The sequence below is a fragment of the Sinocyclocheilus anshuiensis genome, unplaced genomic scaffold (assembly GCF_001515605.1).
Source record: "Sinocyclocheilus anshuiensis isolate Anshui unplaced genomic scaffold, SAMN03320099.WGS_v1.1 scaffold1365, whole genome shotgun sequence".
Classification (NCBI taxonomy): domain Eukaryota; kingdom Metazoa; phylum Chordata; class Actinopteri; order Cypriniformes; family Cyprinidae; genus Sinocyclocheilus; species Sinocyclocheilus anshuiensis.
Genome location: NW_015551032.1, coordinates 1,458,435 through 1,468,517, shown reverse-complemented (window position 1 = coordinate 1,468,517; position 10,083 = coordinate 1,458,435). Strand labels below are relative to the sequence as shown.

The 10,083-nt window shown below is 38.2% G+C and overlaps 2 protein-coding genes across 2 annotated transcripts in view; one reads left to right on the top strand and one right to left on the bottom strand.

Moving 5' to 3' along the window:
• Positions 1-3,484, top strand: part of LOC107661230 (phosphatidate cytidylyltransferase 1-like) — a 19,742-nt gene extending 16,258 nt beyond the window's left edge. Inside the window, exons 7-12 of the mRNA XM_016450728.1 lie at positions 855-937; positions 2,115-2,202; positions 2,367-2,435; positions 2,820-2,972; positions 3,145-3,264; positions 3,377-3,484. Of these exons, the coding sequence (XP_016306214.1) occupies positions 855-937; positions 2,115-2,202; positions 2,367-2,435; positions 2,820-2,972; positions 3,145-3,264; positions 3,377-3,484 (621 nt within the window). The remainder of the gene's footprint in view (positions 1-854; positions 938-2,114; positions 2,203-2,366; positions 2,436-2,819; positions 2,973-3,144; positions 3,265-3,376) is intronic.
• A 444-nt stretch (positions 3,485-3,928) lies between these two features.
• Positions 3,929-10,083, bottom strand: part of LOC107661229 (endosomal/lysomomal potassium channel TMEM175-like) — an 18,781-nt gene continuing 12,626 nt past the window's right edge. The window contains exons 3-10 of the mRNA XM_016450727.1: positions 8,095-8,192; positions 7,942-7,993; positions 7,802-7,837; positions 7,563-7,646; positions 7,314-7,478; positions 6,598-6,679; positions 5,916-6,051; positions 3,929-5,753 (exon numbers count right to left, since the gene is read on the bottom strand). Coding sequence (XP_016306213.1) covers positions 5,084-5,753; positions 5,916-6,051; positions 6,598-6,679; positions 7,314-7,478; positions 7,563-7,646; positions 7,802-7,837; positions 7,942-7,993; positions 8,095-8,192 — 1,323 coding nt within the window. The 3' untranslated portion in view covers positions 3,929-5,083. The remainder of the gene's footprint in view (positions 5,754-5,915; positions 6,052-6,597; positions 6,680-7,313; positions 7,479-7,562; positions 7,647-7,801; positions 7,838-7,941; positions 7,994-8,094; positions 8,193-10,083) is intronic.

Genomic DNA, 10,083 nt, shown 5'->3' with positions numbered 1-10,083 from the left:
TCAAACACCCAAAACTGTACATGGCATCATCACGAAGACGAACTATATGTTTATACGTGAAATTCCGGAGGGGACGTTGGATGGCGTCACGTGGGACGTAATGACGTGTGCCATTAATCGAACTATGTACTATAACATGTAAAACAGGAACATGAAAGGAATATTCTAAAAGCAACTCATGTAAACACCATAGTCATAATATTGGCTTATTTAGAATAAGGTAAATAATTAGATTACTGATGTCCATGTAAACGTAGTCAGTGTCATGACATCAGAAATGGTGGCTCTGATTCTGCTTTTTATTGATTGAAGCTGCTGCCTTGCTAGCACTGATATTTCCTTCAAGACATGCAAATATAGTTTTGATGTAAGTTTCTGGTTATTTATTAACCAGAAACTGAAGTGTTGTGCTGTTGAGCTACAGGGCTACAGTGGTTCAGAATTTCTAATAATAGTCACAAATTGTGACTTGTTTCAGTCAAACCTCTGATGTCAGCAAAATGTCACTTTCTTTGAGTGTGGTCACACCCATTCCACATGAACTGAAAAACTGGCCGCTGAAACACTCAGCAGCAAAATACTTTTTGTTACAGCCAAGTTTGCTTGAGTGCTCAGTAGTCAAACATTTAGAATGTTTATTTTTATTTTATGTTATAGTCTTAGTACAGACTTCTGAATTAACATTTGAGAATAAAATTGTATTTCAACACAATAAATCACACTGTGATTGTGTTTGGATATGTGCCATAACTCGCTTTGCATTATCATTGTTCCAGTGAGTATATAACATTTCAACCGTTCACTCGTTTTGTTTGTGTGTGTGTGTGTGTGTGTGTTTGTGCTTGCCATTCCAGTTTGCTTGGACCCATGTGACCTTGTTGATTGTGGTGACTCAGTCACATCTGGTTATTCAGAACCTGTTTGAAGGAATGATCTGGTAAGCCCACCTGACCTGACAGACCTGTCTGAGGTTTCACCTCACTCCTACTTGAGTTTCTCAAGCTGCATTCCTGTGTTTCCTGATGTTCCACTTGATAAAATGATAACTAGCTGCTCAAGGGAGAGCAGAAACACTATTTTCTATTCATAATTGTTCATCTTTTAGTTAAAGGGGTCATATGATGTTGCTAAAAATAACATTATTTTGTGTATTTAGTGTAATGAAATGTGTTTATGCGGTTTAAGGTTCAAAAAACATTTTCCACATACTGTACATTATTGTTTCTCCTCTATGCTCCACCTTTCTGAAACGCTTCGATTTTTACAAAGTGTGTGCTGTGATTGGCCAGCTATCCAGTGCGTTGTGATTGGCCGAATACCTCAAGAGTGTGACGGAAATGTTACGCCCCTTACCATACTGTGATGCCCTGTCCGGCCGGAGCGACGAGACAAAACCAGAAAAACCCATTATATTGGCCGAATACCTCAAGCGTGTGATGGAAATGTTACGCACCTTACCATACTGTGATGCCGTGTCCGGCACGACGAGACAAAACCAGAAAAACCCATTATAAACGAGGCATTTGTTGCGTCCAGTATGGGACATAATTACGGATTATAATTACTTATACTGTTTTTTTACGCGTTGCGTTGCATTGCGCCGTGTAAACATAAAACCATGAAGACCAAACAAAGTAGTTTTGCTTTCACAACGAAACACAGCGCCTTCACGACATTGCGGCGGCAACAACAATACTACAGCGAGAATAAAAGTTACGCCTTCTTTCTTTGCGTGAAAATTTGGGCGGCGTTATGCAAATCTTCCCACATCGTGATGTAGACGTGGGGGGCGTGTTAGAACGAGCCGTTTTAGGTAGGTGTGGTTGACTCTTAACTTTTATAAAGAATATCTCTTTGGATTTGAGACTTTAGTATTTGCAACTTTACAGATCTTCTTTATGCACCAAGAGCTTGTAACACTCCAAAGAGAAAGGAAAAATTGAAAACGCATCATATGACCCCTTTAACTTTATTCAAATTTACATTCTAATTCTCTAAAATAATTAACTGAAGTAAATGAAACTAACTTGAACTTTCTTTTCTCCCGTTGTCTGCACAGTTTCTTCTCTCCTACAGTATGTGTTTGTAAAATGAAACTGTAATTTGTTCTCTAGGTTTATTGTTCCCATCTCTATTGTAATCTGTAATGACATCATGGCCTACCTGTTTGGCTTCTTTTTTGGAAGAACTCCACTGATTAAGGTGAACCTGTGAACCTTTGCATGGTAGATGTTTCCTCGCAGCACTAAACATTAGTGATAAACATTCTCCGTCCCTTCATTTTCTGAACTGATGACTACATTTCCATAATTGAATCCATTGTGGGTGAAAATGATCTTATCTCAAACCTCTTTGCTCTCTCGCAGCTCTCCCCAAAAAAGACCTGGGAAGGATTCATTGGGGGATTCTTTGCAACAGTGGTCTTCAGTTTCTTTGTAAGTCACCATTAGACCTTTGAGTAGGGTGACCATACATCCTTTTTTTTTCTTGGACATGTCCTGGCCAGGATTTCTAAATTGGCTAAAATGTAAGGGGTTTGGTATCCTCTCATACATTATATGTACATGTATTTGCACTGCTCTGACCATTCTGTGTAGATTACACTTTGTAACACACCTCGATTAACCGATTACGTACAATGCCTTACTTTTCTTTTCAAGTATGAAAAGAAAGCCCAAACCTGGACTTTTTAGTACATTTTTAGGCAGATATGTCCCAGTTAGGATGTATCTGTATGTTGTATGCTCACCCTACCTTCAAGCAACACAAACAACTGTTATATCACTAAATTGTGTGACAACTAAAACCTCCTATTCCAGTTTGCGTACCTGCTATCCCAGTACCAGTACTTTGTTTGTCCAGTGGAATACAACAGTGAGACAAACCGTTTTGCGGTGGAGTGTGAGCCCTCAAATCTCTTCATGATACAGGAATACACACTTCCTGCAGTGGTGCAGAATGCAGTTAGATGGGTGAGTAGACGATGGGGCAAAACTACATACTGTAACAGCTAAGAGATTGTGGCCTAATACAGCTCTGCTGCTTAATATCTAATATCTGAGAGGGGTTGTCTTATTCCTAAATCCTTCGAAATGATAATCGTTTTGTAATGTAATGATGTCTACATCTTTCTTGTGTCTGCAGAAAACGGTGAACCTTTACCCATTTCAGATCCACAGTATTGCGCTCTCTACGTTCGCCTCTCTGATCGGACCATTTGGTGGATTCTTTGCCAGTGGCTTCAAACGAGCTTTCAAGATCAAAGTTAGTTCACATTCAGCAGCAGTCACACATAAACACTTGAATTTGGATCTTACAGTCTGTACCTACTTAGAGTGAGCGTGACACTGTGAGCTTGTGATTTTTCATTTTGTAGGACTTTGCGGACACCATTCCTGGTCATGGTGGTATAATGGATCGTTTTGACTGTCAGTATCTGATGGCAACGTTCGTTCATGTTTACATAACAAGTTTTATCAGGTGACCTCTCAACTCATTTGGTTACACTTTTTCCTTTCGAAAGATTAAATAAAAATGTTTATGGGAGAATTTGACACAGGATCCAAAATGAACAGACCAAGTGCCAAATGTGTGTATGAGTGGGCTGTAACTTTAGTGACCCTTACATTATTCATTCATTTCTGCAATAGGTTTACATGCTCCTTTCCTTCACATCTGCTGTCCAGTAGATGCAGTCATGTGAGAATGTTGTGTTTGTAAGTAATATGAATCCTATCAGACCAAAAAGAGAATGCACCTCTAGATGTCTACAGCTGATTTTGTGGATGTCACAATTGTATTAGCAATTTACTTTTTTTTTTTTAGAGCTGCTGTACAATTTAAGTTATAATAAATATACTGTACAGAAATTTAGCTGAAAATGGGTTTCAAATTTGTTAAAAAAAAAAAAAAGGGAACCTTTATTTATGTCTCTGATTTTCAGATTTTTTTTAATGAGTTTTCAGTAGTAAATATTTACCAGAAGTCAAAAAAAGTAATACGTTTATGGGAAATACTGAGGAAAAAAATATAAGAATTATTATTATTATTGCAATGCTACACTTGGTGAATAAACTTCAGTTGTTTTGACTTACTCTCTGGTCACATTCATTACATGATTTCAATCTGCCACCAAAAGTACTTCTGCAAGCAGCAATTGAGTTTATTCTCAAAATTGTATCTTTGTTTGTTGTTAAACAGTAACATGTGAACAGACACATCTACAGTAGTTCCCAAAACAGACTGCTAATATGAAGGTATTAAAAAAGAAAAGAACTTAAAATGACAATTAAAAACAAGTGCACTTTACATAGAACATCTTGCAGTATGGTAATGACATTTAGATGAAATACTAACAAAACTTAATCTCAAATGCTACAAAAACAATCAAAACATCTTATAATGGCTTACGCATCTTAATTATTATCTCTATATGCTCCATTCAGAGCAGACTGTAAGTGCAACATTAACGTCATTATTTAATATAAGGTGCATCAGCAGTTTCATTGTCACATGAAATGAAAAATAGATTTATGTAGAGCATTACAGAAACCTTGACAGAGCATTCGCCTCAACCTAATATATGTTGTTTTGGACGTTTATGCAGTTATACGAAAGATTTCCTTCACTAGAACATACCAAGACCTGAATTGCAGCTCCAGAAGAAAACCATGAATTACGTGCAAAAGTAATAAAAATTAAAAACAAGAATATAATTGTAATATTAAAACCAACATAACCTAAAAAAACGTTTGTAGTTCTTACTGTGTGAATGAAGTGTAATTTAATTCACATTTAAATATGTACATAAAAACATAAATACAATGTTTTAACATGCTAATAAAAACATTAAGAGGCTAAAAAAAAAAAACTTTTTTGTGCATTTCTGTACTGTAAGGAGAACAAAAACTCTTCAGCTCTTCTCGGACCACTGCTATGACATTGAAGACTCATCATGAAGACCAATCACTTCCACAGTTTATTATACTAAAAGAGATTTGACCGATATGGACGTCTTCTGCAGTGCTCTAGCCTAACCTTGATTTTACGTCAAACATTGAGGCGTTTTCTTCTCCGTTCACTGCTAAGTCACTATATCATTAATGGGCAGCTGTGAGTCCTCTTCCTCTACTGGAACACTATCCAAATCGTTCCTCGCAGGACAGAAGAGCCATCTGATAACCGCCAGCGCCACACGGACCAGCAACCTCAGTAAAAGAAAAGCAAACGGTACGCCAATCTCCATCATGTGAAAGATGGACGTGCTGAAGCGGCTCAGGATGCAGGTGAAGACGAAGGTCCCGAGCGCCACGCAGGGGTAGAGCGAGAGCTTGGCCAACATAAAGGCGTGCTCTCGACCGCCGTAGCGCACATATGGGTGCAATGTCTCGCGCTCCGTGAAAAGTGCCGTCACCCACATCGCTAGCTGGAACAGACCAGCGAAGAAGATGATGACGCAGCTGATCTGCACGGCCTCCAGCTCATTGCGGGAGCCTCTGGGAAATTCATGCGTGAGCTGGTAAGCGAGCGGCAGGCCGCCCACAAAGGCCAGCGAGAACGTGTTGAAGAGGCCCATGAGGCGAGTGGCCTTTGTCACATGCAGGAAGAGCGAGTGATGAACAAACCACAGCAGGCCGACGGTGGCGAAGGAACCGAAGTAAGCCAGGTACTCGGGACCGTACTCCTGAAGCGCATCGATGAGGCTGTTGTCAAACTCCTTCTTCACCACAGACGGATCAGGTACGTTGTCTTCACTGTGTAAGAAGATAGTTTATTAAGCTCTCAAATCTATTAGTTACCTTTGTGATATAATACTGGTTTTAACAAGGTGTTTAAAATGATGTACTAAAGAGAAGCACAGTGCAAATTCTTTGTAAGATCCAGTAATGACAGAATTGCTTTGGAGGGATACAAACCAAATGTCTAAGATGAGCAGCGTGGCTACGATTGCATACACCCCATCACTGAAGGCCTCCACTCGCTCTTTACTCAAAGGTTCACTGGGGTGGTAGGTGTAGAAGGGCACTGAATCTGGACTGTCTTCCACCTGACCTGAGTTCATTAAAAAAGTGATATCACGCAGATTACAATAACTCCAATGACACTACAGTTCAAAAGTTTGGGATTTAAAAAAACAAACAAACAAAAGGAATAAATTTAAGCAAGAATGCACTGAATGATGATTTCCATTTCAAATAAACGCTATTCATTAAAGAATACTAAAGAATGCATCACTGTTTCCACAAAAATATTAAGCAGCACATCTGTTTTCAACACTGATAAAAATAAGAAGTGTTCCTTGAGCACCAGATCAGCATATTAGAATGATTTCTGAAGACGGGAGTACATTCAGCTTTGCAATCACAGAAATAAATGACATTTTAAAATGCATTCAAATAGAAAACAGCTGTTTTAAACTAATAATATTTCATAATTTTTATCAAATTAATTCAGCCTTGGTGAACATAAGTGACTTTTCAAAAACATTTGAATAAAAATCCCACCTAACCCCAACCTTTTGAACAGTAGTGTATGAACAATGACAAAACATGTATCCAATATAAGAATAAGAGAGTAAAGTAAAGATTTTGCTCTCACCGCCGATGGCTTTACTCCGGATCCATTTTAAACACTGAGAGATATAAGGCAGGAATATGACAACAGCCAAAATGATGTAGGACTGCCAGAGGAAACATATAGAAATAAAAAGTATTAATTAAAATATATGACCCTGGACCACAAAACCAGTCTTAAGTCACGGGTATATTTGTAGCAATAGCCAAAAATACATTGTATGGGTCAAAATTATAGATTTTTCTTTTATGCCAAAAATCATTAGGATATTAAGTAAAGATCATGTTCCATGAAGATATTTTGTAAATGTCCTACCGTAAATATATCAAAACTTAATTTTTGATTAGTAATACGCATTGCTAAGGACTTCATTTGGACAACTTTAAAGGTGATTTTCTCAGTATTTTGATTTTTCTGCACCCTCAGATTCCAGATGTTCAAATAGTTGTATCTCGGCCAAATATTGTCCTATCCTAACAAACCATACATCAATGGAAAGATTATTTATTCAGCGTGTAGATGTACAGTATATATGTATAATTTCTGAAAATTGATCCTTATGACTGGTTTTGTGGTCCAGGTTATAATGTATGTGATAAAATACAGTTTGGTTAAAAAATGATGTATTTACATAATAAAATAAACTATAGAATTTTATCAGCAAATACACTTGTTGTATTTATATAAACACTGTAATTGGCTGCTTTTGTTTGTACTAATAAATAATTAAAGTCCTGTACCAGTGGGATAAAGATGAATGAAAATATGCTGGCAAACAGACACATGATAGGAACCCTCATGATGACTTCAAGGATGCGTCGCTTGTAATAAGCCTGATTCTCAGACATTTGGATCTGATCATTGAGGAAGAAAGGACGGCTGAATCCATACAAGACAATCATGGCCTAAAGACAAAAAAACATGACTGTAAAACAAAACTCAAAGCATCTTATGCTGGTAATGTTATTCAGACATGCAAGCGTTCTCACCTGAATTAAACCAATCACCATGACACAAGCACAGAATAGGAGGATGCCAAGAGTATAACTAGGGAATGTTGCCATGAGAGAGAACTATAACAAGATAAACAAACAAAAAAACATTCAAAACAGTCATAAACAGGCAGATTTTTCATTTCACTTAAAGAGGAGGTAAAAGGAAAGTACTGTACATAAGTCAAATTGTGCTAAACTAAGCAATCTTTCAAAACATCAGTAGAATGACTCACTGTGTATGGTAGAAAGGTTATAAGCATCATACATGCCTGAAATAGAACAGAGATGTGATGTTTAAAAGTCATTATACACTTTAAAAATGAATACACAGGTACTTGACATTCATTAGGAACACTTTAGTTGGTGTTCTCACCAGGTTAAGCAGTGCAAGAGTGTCGTCAATGCGCTCGATGACTTGAAACAACCTAAAACCAAATGCTTAAATGAAATCTTTATGCAAATGAATGAAAACAGCAGTTACATGAAATTAATACTTGATAGACGTGTAGTGCTTGAGGGCTCTCACCGGATATGTGCAGCCCATGCAACAGTGACAATCAAAAAAGTCATCAAGTAGACAGCAATCTTGGTGGTGAGCAAAGCCTGAATACTCTGTTTCAGTTCCTGAATAGAGAGAGATCAGTTAGGAGATAAAAATACAACAAATTTGTGTTTAATTTGTATTCCTATAGGAACGGTTCACCCAAAAATGATTTATACACCCTCGTGTATATTTAAACCAGGCAGCGGTACTCAAACAAGGACCCTCACTGTCAGAGACAATATTTTACGGCCCTGAAGGTATTTCCGAAACATCTGCATGACAATGCTACTCATTTTCAACAGAGTCGCGTGACAGACACAGTGATGAAGCTGGTATGTGTTTGTAATGTGACGCCCTCTCTCTCTCTCTCTCACTCTCTCTCCCTCTCTCTCTCCCTCTCTCGCGCTCTCTCTCGCGCTCTCTCTCTCTCTCTGTTTGCGCATGTGCGAGTGAGTGGGAGGAGCGTTGAGTGCGGAGTGTGTGAGCAGGAGTGTGAGGTGCGAGTTTATTCTTTCTTTTCTTCTTTTTTTCTTTATATATATTTTTTTTTCAGTTTTTAAACTGGGAGCATGGCGTTTCCAGGGAAGGAGAGCTTTAGCCACTTAACTAGATGGCATGCGGTCAAAATTGATTCAGTGTTTGGAGTGGAGGAATGTAGTTTGGCTGTAGGTACGTTAATTGGTTGTGAGAATATTTTGTGAGCCTCAAGGATGAATAGTGCCGTTGTTATATTTGTTAAGACGATTGAAGTGGCGAATCAACTGGTGGAAACAGGTGTAGAAATTAATGGAATTTTCACTCAGGTGCTTCCCCTTTCAGCCCCGTCGAAACGTGTAATGTTATCGAATGTGCCTCCATTTATAACAAATTAGGTTTTGGCGGAAATGCTGTCAAATTAGTTTCGACAATAAAAATGATTGCAATTGGGAGCAAGTCTTCCCTGCTGAAACATGTGGTGTCCTTCCGACGCTATGTCTATATGATTTTAAAAGACAACACTGAAGAGTTGGATTTGACTTTAAATTTTAGTCATGAAAGTTTCAATTATGTGATTTATGTCACAACGAATTCAATGAAATGTTTCGGGTGTAAAGAAAATGGACATCTTGTACGTGATTGTCCTAGGAAAGAGGCCCAAACTGATAAAAGGGTCGAGTCAAACGCCGCTAATACTAGTGTTGGAGTAGTGCAGAATGAAACTACGGTTGATGCGGAGGTACCGGGGCTTAGTGTAGCTCGCGCTGTAGATGCGGAGCTAAATAATGAGGTGACACCGACAAAACTAGTTACAGGTGTGAAGAAAGTGTTGGTTGTTGATAAGAACCCCGTAGAGGGTGAACCGATAATAGACCCTTTGGTAGAATCAGAAGATGGCTACAATGTGGTGGATTCTGGAGAACAGATGTTGATGGACCAGAATTTGGGTGGATCGGTACTTGAATTGGATGATTATTCTTTCAAAGCACCGCAAAAAAGGAAGTCAATGGAACGACATGCTAGTAAGCCGACGAAAAAACCTGATGTTCGGGAAGTTAGTCAGACTGATACGGACAGTGAGGGTGAGGGGTCAGAATGCAGCTTCACGGGTAGTTTGCCTGGGAGCGGCTTCTCTAGTCAAGTATATAATGTAGATGACATTAAGCATTTTTTAAAGGTGACAAAAAACATGAGAAGAGTCAAAATTGAGGATTTTTTTCTAGACATTCCACAATTTATCGAGAAAGTTAAATTGTTTAGAAGTCTCGAAACCCTGAAGTTTTTCGTTTGAAAAAAATTCTCACCAAATTAAATGCTCAGTCAGAACAAGGTGAAAGCAGTCAGAATGGTTAAAGGTTATTATTCTTTTCTGGGTTTGCTTTTTTTTCTGTTTTGGGGGGTGTCTCTTTTCCTTCTAATGGGAGTAGTACATTTTGCCTCATTAAATATTAATGGTGCAAGAGAGAGTAGGAAAAGAGCGCAGATTTTTGAGAT